At 39.0% G+C, this 19,664-nt stretch overlaps 3 protein-coding genes across 3 annotated transcripts; 2 read left to right on the plus strand and 1 right to left on the minus strand.

Moving 5' to 3' along the window:
• Positions 1 to 5,354: 5,354 nt before the first annotated feature.
• On the plus strand, positions 5,355 to 5,921 carry LOC138308121 (uncharacterized). The gene has a single exon (XM_069249065.1). The coding sequence runs from the start codon at positions 5,355 to 5,357 to the stop codon at positions 5,919 to 5,921; it is 567 nt and encodes a 188-aa protein (XP_069105166.1).
• A 588-nt stretch (positions 5,922 to 6,509) lies between these two features.
• On the plus strand, positions 6,510 to 7,289 carry LOC138308122 (uncharacterized). Its single transcript, XM_069249066.1, has one exon. The coding sequence runs from the start codon at positions 6,510 to 6,512 to the stop codon at positions 7,287 to 7,289; it is 780 nt and encodes a 259-aa protein (XP_069105167.1).
• Positions 7,290 to 8,694: 1,405 nt separating this feature from the next.
• Positions 8,695 to 11,093, minus strand: LOC138308123 (lectin BRA-3-like). Its single transcript, XM_069249067.1, has 2 exons — positions 11,021 to 11,093; positions 8,695 to 8,933 (listed from the first exon to the last, which is right to left on the minus strand). Exons 1-2 carry the CDS (start codon positions 11,091 to 11,093, stop codon positions 8,695 to 8,697), a joined length of 312 nt encoding a protein of 103 aa, XP_069105168.1.
• Positions 11,094 to 19,664: the final 8,571 nt, after the last annotated feature.

A 19,664-nucleotide genomic window follows, 5' to 3' on the forward strand; every position in this document is an offset into this window, starting at 1 on the left:
AACAGGTTAAAGTTTTGGTGTAAGTGTTGAAAAACTTGTATTTGTCACAACTAACATTAATTTCCACAATCATTTTAGATTATCATTGTTGCTAATCATTTCAAGGAGCCATATGCTGGCTTTTGAGAAATTCAAGAGGCCTAATAGGTCAAAAAAGTCAGATTAAAGTTTTGGTGTAAGTGTTGAAAAACTTTTATTTGTGTGGTATAAAATTTCTAAAATTCTTATCATTGATCATTATTATATTATCATTATGACCAGTATATTCTAAATTACAGAATCTAGAAACTGTAGAACGAACTGCATATACATACATATAAATAATACAATGAAAATTTACAGTAAAGTTAAAATGAAAGTAAGACACTTTCAAATAATTTTCAAAATTTTGATTGAGATAATATATAAATAAAGAATATGAAATTATTGATATGAATGTTGCTTGAAAAGAATATATATAAAGCATGATAAGTATAGTATGTAAAACGTAGAGTTCCGAATAGATTATTTAAAACACAGTATTCAAAATATAACTTTAAAATGTCCATCGTAGATATAGAAATGTTTATAAATATGCCGTCGCGTGATGAAAAGTTAATGAGTGCTGAAAACAATGTACAACCATCTTGAATCCAACGGTGATTTCTTGCACAACAAGGCTAAGAATTATTTTAAGATGAGAGTTCCGTGTAAAAATTGTAGAATATAAGTTAAACTAAGTGTAATGAATCCTCTCCGGAGATGAAAAATATAAAACACGTTTTCCCTGGCATTAGACTCCATCAGGTATTTCCAAATCCGTTGAGCACTTCGAAGACATATGTTGACGTGGAAGGTGTTGTGTTGACGTCATCGGAAAAGGAGATTTATACAATTTCCCGGCATTAGACTGCTTCGGGTATTTCCAAATCCGTTGATGATAATTGTGTTGACGTGGAAATGTGTTGTGTTGACTTCTTTGTATAAGGAGACTTTAGACAAACATTCCGGCATTAGACTGCATCGGCTCCTCCCTATCCGTTGAATATGTAGGTGTTTTTTGGTGAATGTTTATGTCGTCAAGCACAGAGATATAATAGAATTTTAGAAATTTTATAATTTATTATATCAAATTATATCTAATTTGATATAATGTATAACATGGCGACGAATGTGGTATAATATATATAAATGATAATAATTTTAGAGTTTGAAAGTTTGACTAATATATAATAATTATTTACATATATCTTTCAAGTATATTACATTGTGTAGGTCAAGCACATGAGTTTCTTATTTACAATAGTATATGTACGTACATGTAAAGTCTATTGGAAACCAACCTCTGTTTAGGGTCATTGTATTGCTACTAATTACATAGCCATGTTATTAATTATGTTACATGATAAGTTCTAATGAGTAAAACATGTTTCCCTATGTAATACAGCAACTACGGTGGTATGAACTGTTCCAGGTATTGGCTTTCATACCCAAATATTGACATATGTTATCCCGATGTACTGCTATATTAACTCGCCAATAATCTCTGTACAGAGTCGATTCCTAAGACTCCAATAAACGTATCGTACCATTCACTGAATCTGCGTTGGAGTTCTACATCTACATTTCCTCAACATACATTTATACAAGATTATAAACATCATATTTGTCACTAACATTAATTTCTACAATCATTTTTTTAAATTTAATTTTATTGTTGCTATTGGTGTGGACAATCATTTAAATGAGTCAAATGCTGGATTTTGAGAATTTCAAAAGACACAATGGGCCGAAATAGCCAGGTTCAGGTTTTGATGTTAATATTGTTATACCTTGTAATACCTTCCTGCTCATCTCCCGTGTGATTGTGTCAATACATGATGTATAGTTTGTTTTGTTTATCTGTCTCTGGTCTTCGTTTTTTTATTGTTATCTAGCATTAATCTGTGTCTTAATTTATCCTTCATGTAATATGATCCAAAAATTTATGTTATTATTGAGGTGTGCATACTTGTCTAACATCTAAAAGTAGTGTGTTTATAAACCCATGTGTGTGCATATACGTGTAACTGAGTACAACGAAGGTGAGCATGCACATGTTTTTATCTTTTGACAAGAATAGTATGTGTTGGTGTGTGATTTTCATGTAAGTCAATGATGGTGGGTGTGATTATGGGACAGATGCTAACATTCTGTGTGTTAATGATAAATTAAGAATAAAAATAAATTGAAACTGGCTGTATGTAAAGGTGTATGACTGTGCAGGCTGAGTGTGTTCATCTTGCGTGTTATTTTTTTTTTTAAAGCGGCGATTGTTTTTTCCTTCGCCAGCCTGGTTCAAGTTTGATTTCAGATTCCTAAAAATATAGGAATCAAAGACTAATCAATGGTCCTCGATCCGATAAATTCAGTCAGTAAGTCAGTAAAACGTATAGGAGGCTCGAGTTACGCCCTCACCCCTATAAATCTTACTGACCTTCTATGCCTATATAGAGAATCAGTAACTGAATATATAACTAATATATACTGATAGTAAGGTGGATATTGTTGAACATTATCTAATTTCGTTCCGTAAAATATCAGATCCGGAATATCATTTCTATGATTCGCTATTCCTAAATTTATATGTAACCAAGCCTCTCTTTTGAATAAAGTGTGGACGGGCAATGGGCAGCAAAGAACACTTTCTTGTCTAGCTTTGTATTTTATGTATATACGATATTATCAACTCCAACAATCATCGATGTGAGCCCCCGCCGCAGCGTGGACGGTACGAAAGCTATTTCACGACTGTATGGACTTCGATACCACAACCGTATAACAGTGGAAGTATCTGATTTTTCAAGTGCCAAAATGACTAACTCTAGGAAATAGTGGGATGACGATGGACACCCGGAGGTATTATTCCTAGACCCGCAGGCCGATGTGCAAAGAGCCGCGTCCGCGCAGACCCAAGCTTAACACAAGACAAAGTTTTTAGCTTGTACATTCCACCCACCGCGCAAAGACACATTCAATTCCGGGAAAATTGGTACCCTGGAAGTAATTATCAAAACTATGGAAACGTCATATCGAAATATATACTGAACCGCGAGAGTGGGTTTCTCACGGAGGGGCGCCGAAATAAGCAATACCGTCAACAATTACTATAAGTAAGTAGAGTGTAGAGCTCTTAATGACGGCAAAATCTGAACATGACTTTGTAACGGTAGGGCAGATCTTTTATGGCATGAAACTAACTTCCCGTAAGAATGATATTCACACAAAATTAAGAGTCTTAACTTGAGAGGAATTGGGTTTGGGATCCTAGACATAACGAGGTCCACCTGTGAGTCCCAAGCAAATTATAATGGACTAGGTTTAATGCAGGTATATGTTGAGCCATTTGGATACAATTTATGTTAACTGAATGTGAAGAGTATCACTTCGCGACATCCTTAATATAGTTATATGGACACAGGAAAGATAGGATGATAGACAGGAGTAGCGTTAAAAATAGTTATTCAACTTGCTAGACGACTACGAACCAAGAAGCAGCAACGGCTACACTATATCTAAGAAGACGAACCTTACGACCTACATCGATAGCAATCGTATCAATAATGTATTCATCAAACTTATGAACCATCCAAGAGACAGCGTACTGAGTCAACTATGGTAAGAACATGCCTAGACCAAATGAGCTACAAAAAGTACAGGACATGCACACAAACGGTGAACAGACCAAATACCAAGTCCCAAAAGTGTATGGGACAAACTAAATCTACCGACTCTGAACAGTAGGCCATTAAAGTACCGTGAATCATATAGCTCAGGTGTAAAAACTGTTGCAGGGATGAAATGTAAATGTTAGCGTGTGACGGTACCCTCTCCGACACCAATTGTATCCGAACGCGAGGGAATGCGCATCAACTCACAACCCCTCCATGAGACCAATCCCCTCCTCGGACTGGCCAAACGCACTAGAACCAGACACCCGCAGCCCTATCCCATCCCATAAGCAGAGAGCATGGTGACACCGAAGTGCCACCCATACATAACATCCGAAAATAGATTCATGTCAACCCTTGATAACTATACAACAAAAACCCAACTAAAACTCTTCAAGTCGAACGGTTCTTGTGTGTGAGGGATGGACAACTACTTGAATTCGGACTAAGAATGGAAACGACCCATTAGGTTTACACTGCTGTCCGCAGATATAAACAGAGTAAACACATAATTACTATAACTTGGCTCCATAGACTGAAATGAGAAACCCAGTGAAATTTCCAGTCATAATACAAGTGGAGACAGAAGGTAAATACCCCTCATACCAAAGATAGTGATACGAGAGAGAACAAGTTCAGACAACGAAATCTCTGCCGACCTACACATGTTTAAATTGAGAGCACACACACCACCATTGATTAGACGGATACTCATGGTCATGGAATCCTAACAAACATTGAGAAGGGCCAGTCTTGGAAATTTGATGTAGGTCAATATTAGACTTTCAGAACATTCTTTCTTGGGGTAAGGAGTCCATAATAGACTAAAAGAAAAAAAAACTAGGGGTCTGAGATCACTATAAACCAAAGACTGAGTCCATATGGAAAAGGAGGTATTCCATCAACTGAGTAACACATTGGTTGACCAAGGGGAGGCTGACTCATACTCTCTGTGCACCCTTAGTGTAAAAACCGAAAAGGTTTCTACGTAGTATAAAACTAACCAAGCTCACTCCAAGAATCAAGTCAAGGCTGAATTAAAACAGTCTGGTGGAAGAGACAGAGATTTGATACCCAACTTTAACCAAACCAACACCTTGGGGTAGAGTCAAATGCCGCTGTGAGGCCCAATAGAGGTCACAACGAAATAACTTAGGATCTGTTTGGACCCCCAAAGATTACTAAACATCTGTGAAATCTTCCAGAGGAAATTAACGAAGCCCTAGAAGGACTAGATGGTATTTTCGCCATAGCTGACGATATCATTGTTGTAGGAAAAGGCGCGTCAGACGCAATCGCTCTGGAGGACAACAAAGAGAAACTAGAGATTCTTTATTAGCGATGTGAAGAAAGAAACATAGTCCTCTAAATGAGAGGGGAAGAAAGAGTCTAACAGGTTCCCAAGTAAATACACATTTATTGGTACCCCCCCGACGCCAAAGGGTAATTATAAAGCAAGACCCTCTGAAAGTTGAGAGCCATATCTGAAAATGGGCCAGTCCCCATACTGATGCTTGCCAGGAGGTGCGAAGCATTTTGGTGGTATGGGGTTTTCAACACAATGGCTATGGTCCTTACCTGTCTTCTCGCTGCGACAAATGAAGAAACCACTTCGTGAAACTTACAAACTAAAGATTTAGATTTCCAATTGGAACAAAGAGACACATGATCGATGGTTCTCTACTTGGTAAAAACAGTCATCACAACATGCTACGTCGCATATCTACGCAAAACTATGATCCCAAACAGGAAGCGCTTAGGGAGGTTATGTTAATTGCCAGGATTCTGACAGTAGCAAAGATGGTATCGGTGCTGTTATGTTGCAGGATGGAAAACCATTGGAGTATGCATCCCGAGCACTTACTTCCTCGGAAAGGAAGTGGGCACAAATTCGAAAAGGAAGCACTCGCTACCCTATATGGTGCAGAACGGTTTGACCAGTATACATATGGCCGGAAAATAGTAATTGAAAATGATCACAAGCCGTTGGAGTCAATACTGAAGAAACCACTTAGCAGTGCCCCAAGGAGGCTTCAGGATATCATCATGAAACTCTACCGGTATGATGTAGAATTCCGTTTCCTTAAAGGGACATCACTTGTCATTGCTGATACTCTGAGCAGAGCATATCTTGACGAAGCTAGACCTCGCATCATGAACATAGAGGTCAATGAGGACATTTCAGACAAATGGCTAAGAGAAATATGTGACGGCCACATCATCAGACCCTGATCTTCAAACCTTAATGAACACTATAGAAAACTGGATGGCCAGAAACAAGGGAGAACTACTCAAAATCCTTGTAAGAACCCTACTTCGATGTAAGAGACACTTTGGGGATTATAGATGGTTTGATAGTGAAAGGAGAAGCTGTCCACCGTACCCAAATCACTACGAGCTGACATCAAATCTAAGCTTACACAAATCACATGTTTGATTAGACGCCACTATGAGGAGAGCCAGAGGTACAGTATACTGGCCCGGTGTGAAACTGAAATAAAGCAAATGGTGGGAAACCTGTGAGGCATGTCAAGAGATGGCACCTCGATCTACGAAACTACCACTCAAACAACATAATGATGGTGACAAGCCATGGAAAAAGTTAGGTATGGATCTATTTGAGATAAAAGGGAGACAATACCTGATAACTGTAGACTATTACAGCAACGTACATAGAGGTTGATTACCTCTCAAAGGTAACCTCAACTGCTGTCGTGAACGTTCTGAAGAAACAATTCGCTCATTTTGGAATTCCAACAATAATTGTGTCAGATGGAGGACCACAATTTACCTCTAGAGAATTCCAACACTTTACCAAGCATGTCTTGGGGTATTAACCATGTGACATCATCTCCTCAGCATCAGCGAGCGAACGGCAAGGCTGAAGCAGCAGTAAAAGTGATCAAACATCTTATGATAAAATGTACCAGAAACAGAGAGGACCAATACGAGGCCCTTATGGAACTAAGGAACGTGCCTAGACAGGATACAGGACTCAGTCCTAACGAGATGGTATTCGGTCGACGAACGCGTACGCTCCTCCCAGATTTGAACCCTGGTCGCGAGGAAAATGACGTAGTTAAACGAAAACGCGAGAGTCGGAAGAAAAGTGTCAAACGTTACTATGACAAGACTGCTCGTGATCTACCTTATGTGAAGGAAGGACAGAATGTCTATTTTCAATACAAGGAACATGAACGATGGATACTAGGTCGTGTTTTGGAACAGTGTAGTGACTCTACCTACATGATACAGGCTCAGAATGGTGCTGTGTACCGTAGAAATCGAATGCACATTCGACCAACTAAGGTTGAGGCAATTATCCGCGATAGGTCACCGTGTACATGTTACCACAGCAACAGTGACACTCCGGACAAGAGTGATATTATGGTACCACAACATCAACCCATATGTGTTAGCCATGAGTTGGACAATCGAGCAAGCCCGATTAAGCGCGATGAGGAAAAGTGTGCCACTAACACTTCACCATCTAAAACCATGGAAGGAACCACAAAGGGAAGCCTTAACGTACCACCCAGAAGGTCTGGAAGGGAAAGGAGAGAACCTACTCATTTGAAAGACTTTGTTCGTTATAAGTGAATCTCCTCAAAGAATAGGTGGTTCTCGGAAACTCTAGTATTTCGGATGAGTTCCAATCAAAGTTTAAAGTCTGTTTCTAGTAGTTATAGTTAGTTAAAGTAGTTAGTGTGTTTAAAAGGTCCTAAAGACTTGTTTGAACAGGACATTTTATACTGCCGGTGAAATTATGTGAAGGACACTGTTAAAAATATTAATAATAAGTCGGAGAACACAAGTTCAGTAAGTTTACTGTAATACCTTTATTTCTTAACTTCTAGTCATATATATCTGCTAGTCAAGAGACATTATCATAGATGTGTTTATGGTAAACCAAATATTTCAAGTTAAAGTTATATATGTTCAGTGCTACCTTAGATAGTCTTTTCTTAAAGAAAAAGGGATGTTGAACATTATCTAATTTCGTTCCGTAAAATATCGAGATCCGGAATATCATTTCTATGATTCGCTATTCCTAAATTTATATGTAACCAAGCCTCTCTTTGAATAAAGATGTGGACGGCATGGCAGCTAAGAAAACTTCTGTCTACTTGTATTTTGTTTGATATGACAACTCCATCTTCACAATTGCCATAACAAGAAGTGTAAACGAACTGACGGAACACATACGAAAATCGATTTGAATAGATTGAAAATAGATTTTTAGCCCTAAAATAGCGATGATCAGTGTCTCCGGCTACTTCCCAAACTACTTATCAATCAAAGCATTTCATCCACATTCACCGTCAAAAGAGGATCTGATAACACCCCACAAGGGGTCAAGTTCGGGTGACCTTTATACTACATGTACTTCAGATCAAATGCATTTTCTACACCGTACTACATGAACTGAAAACGCCATTTCGTCCCAGTATACATATATATTTAAACTTGTTGTGCTCTTCGGGCGAGCTGACTTCATACATTAAAATAATCCTGCGAGCTTCTTCCAACTTTTTTAACCCTATTCAAGATTAAGGAAGCAGCAATTTGATTGGCAATTTCGCATGAACATAACGTGACCCCTAATTGGATGTTGCCAAATCCTCTTCTCCCTGATTGGTATGCCAGTCAAAAACGTTTTGCAAACCGGTATCAGATTGGCACAGAAATATAATTATACACTTCTATCCATGAATTTGAAATTATTTGCGGTTCATATTTCTTCTATATAAATCATATCAATAGATGTTATTAACTTTACGGCCGCCGTCATTTGTATGTTGTAATGGGGTCCATGTAGATACGCTTCCATCCAATTTTTAGTCCATTGCGCTATTGTTATGAGCCTGTTGCTAAGGTACATATCTCCAAAATATTATGTCCATTCCGTTTAATATGTATATTCTTATACTCACTACTTTCGTAGATTAATGAGACAGAGTGATAATAAGAAAGGCATGTGTTTTTTTTAAAATATGATTGCAACCTATGGCAGCATTTTGAATGGCCTTTCACATGCAACAAATGGATATCCATTATTTTCACAGCTGAGGTCCTCCCAGACGACACCAATACTTGTGAGCTTTAGTGCAACACAGTCTTCCTCGTTAACATTGTTTGGTTCCCCGTCTTTCCACACGGCGTCCTCGACCACGTCATCCGGTCCCCATACCCAATCGCCCTCCACATCGCGATCATTTGCCGCAATCCACAATAAAGATATTCCTATAAAAATGATTTAAATATTAATTGTGCCAAAACGCCCATTATACCAGATTAGCTCGCCACTGTATACAGAGTATTTCTACACATTGCCATTTAAATCCTCTCAGTAGTTTATCAAGAGGAGCAGTTTAATCGTTTTATTTACGAATAGCCATAATTATAAAAAAATGTGGATGTATCTTGTGTCGTTAATGTCTTGCATAAAAGTTTCGTTAAAGGTAGGTTTCGCCCAATGAAATATAAAGTTTACGAATTTGAAATTTATCCTGTTAATAGATATAATCTTCAGATCTTTTTCGATGCATACAGCGAACAATATGGGTGGTATGAACAAATAAAAAAAATAAGGCAATCATTTCGATGTTGTGTCTTTAGCAATTAATAATTTGGCATAACATTGTACACGTGTCTTTCAAAATAAAGATTAAACAGAAATGTAGCAATCTAACGCTGTCCTCAGATCATGATGTTCGACTAAAACAAAATTATGATAAAAAATCTGTCATTAATTTCACATCGATATTGCTGATTATTACTTGAATACGTGATAGTAAAACTCAGAAAAAAATATAGAGATCGAATTATCCAAAGGAATCTGCTTCATTTAAGTATCCAGATAAAAAGTTGCATGAATTGCAATTGCATACACAAAAAATAAGAGTCTTTTTCTTTATTTAGTATGATTTCGCTATAATTGTCAAAAGTATAGAAGATACTTAGTTTACATGTAGTCTCTATTCTCCGATTAAATCAGATATTGGATTCTGATACTGGCGGAGATATATATTATACATGTAACAGAAGACTATTTTGTTGGTATTTTCGCTATACACAATTGTTGATGTTGGCGTTGTTAGTGTCCTTCTCGAGTACTGCCCGCGCAGGGCTGACACGCCTCGAACGGAAAACAATATTGAGCGGTATTTCAACACAAGCAAATAAAGACTTAATAAATATCAATATTAAACAGTTTAGTTTAATTACATCACACATTATCGTATGTTTTTTTCGCTCGATGGCAATACACCTTACACCGAAACAGTTTATGGCTTTGCCATATATTTACATGTATAAAAACACTTCACTTTGCCGTGAACCTCAGAAATCTTTGAAAAAAATTACTGGACTGTACGTTTACTAAATTTTAAAATATAAAAACAGGGTGGACAAGGTTGTCCTTTTCAAAACTGCTCACGGTTAGATAATGTAATGTAGCGGCTTATAAATAATTTGTATTTTACGTGAAATATATGTTGTGCCATTGTCCTGTTTGAACTGAAAGTACCTGTCATTTTTTGTTATGAGGCCCTATAAATATATAGAGGTGTGTAGTACATGTATTAAGCGGGAATGGGGACGCGTGTGTACAAGGTAAAACTATGATGTCCTTTTTTACGCGGATATGATGGGATAGGTGGGGTAAATTTGTCAATGAATAATAAATTGAATATATTATGTGTAGTCTTCTTATTATTTTGGCTCATTTTCTTGTCAACCTATATTTGCTCTTGTCGATATATCCTATCAAATGTTACAAGTCTGTGTTCAGAGTTTTAATTTACCAACAAATGTCAAAGCAACAAAATCGAACCTGGTTTGACGCACTAAGCTGATGTGTCGACTTGCATGCAAACGTGACACGTATCGCTCCTGTTACAAATATTTGTTAATAAAAGTAATTGTAGTAATGCAACAACAAGTTGTATTTGTGAAATATAGTTCATGAATACGTGCGATGCACTGTAGATACAGACAAATCAGTATGACTTACTGAACATAACAATTTTACAGCGCAGAACATGACGATTAGAATGAGAACTTTTTCATTATATCAGGGTATGTCATATATTGTATATTATATACAGATACATTTCTTTCCACTTATCAATTTAACAAAACGGCACATAGCGCGACGGTTGAAAGTATTCATAATTGTAAATACCGCAACACCGCCCCCCCCCCCCTAAAATTTCCCGCTGCCGCTTTATTGAGCGCTAACCAAATGAGTTCAGTATTAGGAATTTATTGGTTCATAGTTTTAATTTTACAGTTCACTACCAGAGTAACATTTCAAAATAATTACCTACCTCTACTCTGCATCTGTGACTCCAGGAAATTATGGATGCTGGCGTTATATATCCTCACAAGTGTGGAATCCATATTTCTGCAAAAAACCTTAAAAATGGTATAAAATATGTGTATTGATAATTTTATCGCACTGTACTAAACTGCAATAAAGACACATTTGTAGTTTTATCAATTCTAGGAAACAAATCGGAAGAAGATAAATATTAATGTGTGTCGTTAACCGACATGTCAACTTCACTAAACAATGGTATTTACAGTCCAGCAGATTAGCATAAGAATTGTGCACTTTGTGGTAAAAGCAGCAAATTTGACACAGTTATTCTAAAAGATATATCGATTAATTTGAGCGATGGGGCATTCTGCATATGTCACGTGACCAAGATGGTGGCCATTTTGAATAATGGTCGCCTCCCCACGTCTATTTCATCAACATCTGTTATTCTCGTTCACATTTTTGATGTTTTTGTTGCTGTTAAATACTTACAAATGATTGATATAGTTATTTACACACAGATATATGAAAAATAATAAATACAAGTAAAAAAAAAAGAATTTAAAAAAAAAAATCTGAAATGAAAAACGTGATAAGAAAATATGTATTTACCTACAATATTACATACCTGTTTTGGTCAAAAATGATTTTTTTTTGTTCTAGGTTGTGAGAGAACTCTTTATCGGTGATTTCTCTAAGCAAAATTATCTTTTTCTGAAAACAATATCCTTATAAACATTCGTATTGATGGCTTTGAAAAATCAAGATGGTAAATCCTTTGTATATGATTCAATATTTAAAAAAAAAAAAAACCAAAAAAAAAAAAACCGTATTCTTGTTTGTTCTTAATCAATCAAAGATTTTATGTTAGCCTTGACCATCTTATGTGAGACGAACATTTCATACACTTGGTAACTCCAAAAGTAGTTTTAAATAGGCCTATTGTTAAATCATCACAAAATCAAGTCACATTTAGTCAACATCTGTACAAAATTTGGTGCTTTTACCGTCTTGTGCATAATTATTCTGCAAACCGGAGTTATCTGCTATACTATTAGTACGATCCTCTCCCCGAAACTCTAGGCAGATCTTGCAACAAATTTGAAGGTCCCGCAATGTGTCACCTCATGGATTACCGCAATTGCGCACCTTCCCTTACGTAATAAGCAACCAATGCAAAAAGTCGTATCAGTGATCTATGGATTGAGGAAATGATAGTGCCCTTTGAGACCAACTCCATCACGAGATCGAAATATATCATTGTATGTTTAGTTTAACTTCATGAAACAGAAAGTATGCAGTATTCACTTAAAATATTAGTGTGGAGAGAAAGGTATCCAATTATTTCATTAAGCTTGAACGAATAACTTAACAAGAGGCCCAGAGGGCCTGTATAGCTCACCTGGTTTGTAATGCCAAGTAATGTTCTGAATACAGGTTCATTGTTTCTTTTCTGAAGGAATTTTAATATTAACCTCTGAGTCCCCTATTGGGTCCCACCCCTCCTGCCCCCAGGGGGTCAGAGCCAAAGTTCTGTTCCCCTTCCCCCAAGGATGTTTATGGCCAAATTTGGTCACAATCCAAGCAAAACTCTAGGACAAGTAGCGATTTATAGGATTTACCTCTATTTCCCCTATTGGGCTCCACCTCTCCTGCCCCCAGGGTGTCAGAGCAGAAAATTTATACAAGTTCTGTTCCCCTTCCACCCAGGGTGTTAGTGGCCAAATTTGGTTACAATACGTGCAGAACTCTATGACTAGTAGCGATTTAAAGGATTTACCTCTATTTCCCCTATTGGGCCCCGCCCCTCCTGCCCCTGGGAGATCAGAGTCAAAATTTATACAAGTTCTGTTCCCCTTCCCCCAAGGATGTTTTTGGCCAAATTTGGTTACATTCCATTCAGAACTCTATGACTAGTAGCGATTTAAAGGATTTACCTCTATCTCCCCTATTGGGCCCCGCCCCACCTGCCCCCGGGGGACCAGAGCCAAAATTTATACAAGTTCTGTTCCCCCCTCCCCCAAGGATGTTTGTGGCCAAATTTGGTTACATTACATGCAGAACTCTATGACTAGTAGCGATTTAAAGGATTTACCTCTATTTCCTTATTGGGCCCCGCCCCTCCTGCCCCCGGGGGGGTCAGAGCCAAAATTTATACAAGTTCTGTTCCCCTTTCCCCCAAGGATGTTTGTGGCCAAATTTGGTTACAATCCATGGAGAACTCTATGACAAGTAGCGATTTAAAGGAAATGTTGACGGACAGACGGACGCCGACGGACGACGGACGCCGCGCCGTGACATAAGCTCACCTCCTTCGGGCCAGGTGAGCTAAAAATACTAATTCGTCTGCTCTTGTTTTTTAATTGAGGAAAAACACTATTCGTCAGCGATGGAGCATCTGATTGTAGGACGTGAATATAATCAACCAACCCATCAACAAAGTAGGACGTGACCAATTAATTGTGGTCATGCTTAGCACTCGGCAAGTTTACCTTACATTTAAGGCGTAGAATGGTACATGCTATCCAGAAGGATCTTTGCACTCTTTGACATCATGGTCCATAGAAAGACCCGTATTGCTTTAAATTAACTGTTAACGGACGCCGCGCCACATCATAAGCTAACCAGTCATTCAGTCCAGACTTAAACTGATTGCATACAATTTGAACCATACATTATTGATATACATTTGTTCTAGAGTTGTGCTACATAATGATTAGCCATTCATTAGTACTTTTAATGGAAAGTTAACAATGCACTCCAGAAAGTCTAGACAGTTAAAAAATGATTTATGCCATTTATTTGGTAGTCTGTATGAAATATTGATATACGTATTGAATATCATGCCTCTAAATGATATGACAATAAATTAAAATTTAATTTCATGTGACCTTGCGATTTTGAATGAAACTTTTTTTCATGAAAGTGAATGCATATTGTGCTAATATTCTTTACTTAGGCATTTAAAATACACAACGGAAGACCTATTGTAGTTTTATAAACAAGTATAACGAAAACCCAGTGGCCTATAACAACCACAATTGTCGCATGTAATAACGTTTCAGTAAATGAGCATACTTAAATGGTGGGTAAAGAACAATCTAAATTATAAAATGGAAAGTTTACAATGCTGTTGTCGGCTGTCTTTCCTCCTCCTTCAAAATGGTAGCATTTGTGATTCAAAGGTACCCAGTCGGTAGCCGAGCATTCATCTGCAACAATATAACATGACATTTATTGTTGGTGTGGCTAAGGTAATGTAGAGCCGTATTTTTATATTTAAAACATCAAGAACAAACTTGGCTACACAGTAATAGTTGGAATAAAATGTAGAATATTGATATACATGTAAAACCGTATCTGGTGCTGCGTGGATGCTCTAAACGCTTCGAGTGGTAAAATAGGTTTCAGTAAAGAACATTGAGAGCTATGCAACCTACAGTATGAGTTTGATAATGCATTCGTCATCTGCTATCTGGAAATCAGAACTAATAAGAGAAATGTAAATACTCGCATCATTGGAATGATCATTTTGATATTTACTCATTCAATTTCTGTTCATGTATCCCGGAATACAAATGTAGATGTTCACACTCGACTGTGTTATGCATTTTTATGTATTTCATCATGGACGTAGATGACGCGTATAAATCATTGATAGCTTGTTAAGAAAAACCAAGTAAAATTGTAGCATTTTGAATTCGGTCGATGCATGTATTTATTGACGTCCTCGGTCGAAATTTTTTCTTTGATCAACAGTAATATGCATCATCCTCATCAAATTGCTATAATCATATATTGTTTACATTCAAATTGCCATGTAGTAGATTACAAGAGGCCCAGAGGGCCTGTATCGCTCACCTGGTTTGTAATGCCAAGTAATGTTCTGAATACAGGTTCATTGTTTCTTTTCTGAAGGAATTTTAATATTAACCTCTAAATCCCCTATTGGGCCCCGCCCCTCCTGCCCCCGGGGGACCAGAGCCAAAATTTATACAAGTTCTGTTCCCCTTCCCCAAAGGATGTTTGTGGCCAAATTTGGTTACATTCCATTCAGAACTCTATGACTAGTAGCGATTTAAAGGATTTACCTCTATTTCCCCTATTGGGCCCCGCCCCTCCTGCCCCTGGGGGATCAGAGCCAAAATTTATACAAGTTCTGTTCCCCTTCCCCCCAAGGATGTTTGTGGCCAAATTTGGTTACAATTCATGTAGAGCTCTAGGACAAGTAGAGATTTAAAGGATTTACCTCTATTTCCCCTATTTGGCCCCGCCCCTCCTGCCCCTGGGGGGTCAGAGCCAAAATTTATACACGGTCTGTTTCCCCCTCCCCCAAGGATGTTTGTGGCCAAATTTGGTTACATTCCATTCAAAACTCTATGACTAGTAGCGATTTAAAGGATTTACCTCTATTACCCCTATTGGGCCCAGCCCCTCCTGCCCCCGGGGGACCAGAGCCAAAATTTATACCAGTTCTGTTCCCCTTCCCCCAAGGATGTTTGTGGCCAAATTTGGTTACATTCCATTCAGAACTCTATGACTAGTAGCGATTTAAAGGATTTACCTCTATTTCCCCTATTGGGCCCCGCCCCTCCTGCCCCTGGGGGACCAGAGCCAAAATTTATACAAGTTCTGTTTCCCCTCCCCCAAGGATGTTTGTGGTCAAATTTGGTTACAATCCATGCAGAACTCTAGGACAAGTAGCGATTTATAGGATTTACCTCTATTTCCCCTATTGGGCCCCGCCCCTCCTGCCCGGGGGGGGACAGAGCCAAGATTTATACAAGTTCTGTCCCCCTCCCCCAAGGATGTTTGTGGCCAAATTTGGTTACAATCCATGCAGAACTCTATGACTAGTAGCGATTTAAAGGAAATGTTGACGGACGGACGGACGGACGGACGACGGACGGACGGACGGACGGACGACGGACGCCGCGCCATGACATAAGCTCACCGGCCCTTCGGGCCAGGTGAGCTAATAATGGTTAACTCGAATAACCCGACAGATACATAATGTCATGTACAATGTAAATGTAATTATGTTCAAATGATTGATACCTTGGTTCAGACAGACGTAACTGCCACTATCGATGCCAACACAAACGTCCTTCTCTGAACATGAGCCGCAATTGTGACTGACACTCTGTAAAAGTAGTGGATAGTATTGTTATCCATAAGTTGATTTTCGTAGTTACACATATCTTGCCACTATTATGTTTTCGTATTAATTAAACATTGTCATAAAGGTATCAACCTTTTCTAAATGATAGAACATATATCCCATTGAAAATATCGACTTATTTCTAATGTCCAACCCAAACTAAGATCCCGCGCGCTTACATCCGGGCCATCGAGAATGATTTGCACAAGTTTTATAACTTGTTTCGTAATCGATGAAAAATAAATAAAGTTTATATTATATAACTAATAAATTAACAAAAACATCGATCATGGCAGCGTTACATGGAAAACAAGAGGCCCAGAGGGCCTGTATCGCTCACCTGTTTTTTTTTAGTAAATCTGTAATTTAGTAATTAGTGATTAAAAAATCACAAAGACAAATTGACCCCACGATTTGTTTAATTTTGAATCCCAACAATATAATAATGCAACACCGAGCCAATATTTATCACATACCGCACCCCTTGACGACATTTTGCTATGTAAAAGAAGCGTTTCAACGTGCGTAAATAGCGTAGCCTGGTTTGTGCGATTAGCCCCGGTGGTATAGGGCGAATGGGGTATTACCAAACCATAGCTATGGAATTTGATTTAGGTCATTTCACATAATTATGCACCTACATATAATTTGGTAACATATCTTTAGTAAAACCCTGGCCGAGACACACCAAAGTCTATAAAAGTGGTAGTTTCTTCTCCTGCTTAGCGCTCAGCATAACGGGAGTGGGACGACTGGTTTGCCCGTTGTCAGTATAATGTGACCGGGTGGGGTGTGTTGCCTGGTGTCTTCGGCGGCATGCTTCAGTGATATAGCACTATAAAAAGGGCAACAGTTCCACTATACAAGAAGACACAACACGAATATACCGCAGTCTCAAAAAAACACGCACCTCGCACAACATACACGCAACACACCGCATACATGGGAGGCCCTCCTTACATGACCATAGCTGTTAATAGGACGTTAATGAATCAAACAAACAAACAAACAAACAAATAATTCAGGAACATCGTCTTTAAAGTCCATATAGGAAATTAATTCTTATCTAGGAAGTTGTTTTTCAATCATTGCCTGATATCACTTTGGAATCGTGATGTTTACGCTATCCCTGCTTCCTGGAATTTACCATACTCGGGATATTCTTTAAACACATACTACTACACTACACGACACAATCCACACTCTACTCAGGACATATCTACAGACACCAACACTCGGAAGCATGGAAATAATTTTATGAACATGCACTTTAGTAGACGGTGAACTATTACTGTAATTGCCGTCAGGATGTATAGGGCTATGCAGTCCTTTATCCAATATACTAGGTATGCATATTGGATCTAATAAAACCATACAACTAAGAGTCAACGCCTTTCATCATCATTATTCATCAACGACAACTACCAACAATGAAAGTCAACAAACATAACATAATTGTATTACATGAATATAATGTTGGTGTTGTGTGTTGTATTGTTGAGTGAATTTTAGACGAGTAGAAGTCAAATGCAGGATTGTAGTTTCAGCACTTTATTCTTCGATACCAGGAAGCAGGAATGGCGTCACATCACGACTCCAAAGTGATATCAGGCAATGATTATGTGCAATGACCTAAATCAAAACTTCATAACTATGGCCTGGTAATACCACACAACATTTTTAGCTCACCTGGCCTGAAGGGCCGGTGAGCTTATGTCATGGCGCGGCGTCCGTCGTCGTCCGTCCGTCCGTCCGTCGTCCGTCCGCCAACATTTCCTTTAAATCGCTACTAGTCATAGAGTTCTAGATGGATTGTAACCAAATTTGGCCAGAAACATCCTTGGGGGAAGGGGAACAGAACTTGTATAAATTTTGGCTCTGACCCCCAGGGGGCAGGAGGGGCGGGGCCCAATAGGGGTAATAGAGGTAAATCCTATAAATCGCTACTTGTCCTAGAGTTCTGCATGGATTGTAACCAAATTTGGTCAGAAACATCCTTGGGGGAAGGGGAACAGAACTTGTATAAATTTTGGCATTGACCCCCTGGGGGCAGGAGGAGCGGGGCCCAATAGGGGAAATAGAGGTAAATCCTATAAATCGCTACTTGTCCTAGAGTTCTGCATGGATTGTAACCAAATTTGGCCAGAAACATCCTTGGGGGAAGGGGAACAGAACTTGTATAAATTTTGGTTCTGACCCCCTTGGGGCAGGAGGGGCGGGGGCCCAATAGGGGTAATAGAGGTAAATCCTATAAATCGCTACTTGTCCTAGAGTTCTGCATGGATTGTAACCAAATTTGGCCAGAAACATCCTTGGGGGAAGGGGAACAGAACTTGTATACGTTTTGGCTCTGACCCCCAGGGGGCAGGAGGGGCGGGACCCAATAGGGGTAATAGAGGTAAATCCTATAAATCGCTACTTGTCCTAGAGTTCTGCATGGATTGTAACCAAATTTGGCCAGGATAAAAAAATCCTAAATAAATAAACGACATGTTCAACAGATCGAGCTACAAAAGAAAATAACGGGGATGGTGTTTAAAATTATCCCTAATTCTCAACAGAAAACCGTACAAGACTGAAGGATATTAGCTTAATACTAACAAAAAGCGTGTGGTGTAATACATCACTCTATCAAACAAGAAGGGCAGAAGGGCCTCTCGTATCGCTCCACCAGGTTCTTTGTAATGCCAAGTGAATGTTACTGAATACAGGTTTCAGTGTTTCTTTTCCTGAAGGAGAATTTTATCAGACTAACCGTCTAAAGTCCCCTCATTGGGGCCCCCACCACCCCCTCCACACCAAAGTGCTGGCAGGGCGGCCAGAGCCCCAAAATAGTTAGACAGCTGTTCGTTTCTCACCAAGGAGGTTGTGTGGCAAATATGTGGTTACAATCTTAGCAGAAACTTAAGGTCAAGTAGCGATATATTGAATTTCGGCTCTATATTACCTAGCATTGGGCCCCCACCTCCTGCTGCCCCCGGAGGCGTCCAGTGATCCCAGAAATTTTATCTACAAGTTCCTGTTCCCCCCTCCCCCCACAGGATTGTTGTTGGGCCCACTTGGTCTTACATGACCATTCATGAACATCCTATGACCTAGTAGACGAGTTGAAAGGATATTACCTCTATTTCCCCTTTTGGGCCCCCCCCTCCTGCCCGCCCGTGCGGTCCGCAAGCCCCAAGAATTTCTATTACCAGATTCTCGGCCGTGTTCCCCCATTCCCCCAAGCATTTTTATGCGTTGGCCAAATTTGGTTACTATTACCTTTCAATACTCTTATGACTAGTAGCTGATTTAAAGGATTTTACCTCTATTTTCCCACTCTTCGGGCCCCGCCCCTCCTGCCCGTACCCCGGGGACCAGAGTGCAAAAACTGTTATACCAAAGATCTCTGTCTCTTCTGCCTTCGCGGATTGTGCGTGCCAAAATTCTGGTTACATTCCATTCAGAACTCGACGACTGTAGCCGATAATCAAAGCGATTTCCCTAT

Source organism: Argopecten irradians, chromosome 14, assembly GCF_041381155.1.
Source record: "Argopecten irradians isolate NY chromosome 14, Ai_NY, whole genome shotgun sequence".
Classification (NCBI taxonomy): Eukaryota; Metazoa; Mollusca; class Bivalvia; order Pectinida; family Pectinidae; genus Argopecten; species Argopecten irradians.

Bases quoted from the DNA above. Each gene is read 5' to 3' on its own strand.
- LOC138308123 (XM_069249067.1), bottom strand. From the start codon at position 11,093: ATGGATTCCACACTTGTGAGGATATATAACGCCAGCATCCATAATTTC. The intron at 8,934-11,020 runs GTAGGTAATTAT...TCATTTTTATAG, and splicing joins GTCACAGATGCAGAGTAGAG to GAATATCTTTATTGTGGATT.
- LOC138308121 (XM_069249065.1), top strand. From the start codon at position 5,355: ATGATCGATGGTTCTCTACTTGGTAAAAACAGTCATCACAACATGCTA.
- LOC138308122 (XM_069249066.1), top strand. From the start codon at position 6,510: ATGTCTTGGGGTATTAACCATGTGACATCATCTCCTCAGCATCAGCGA.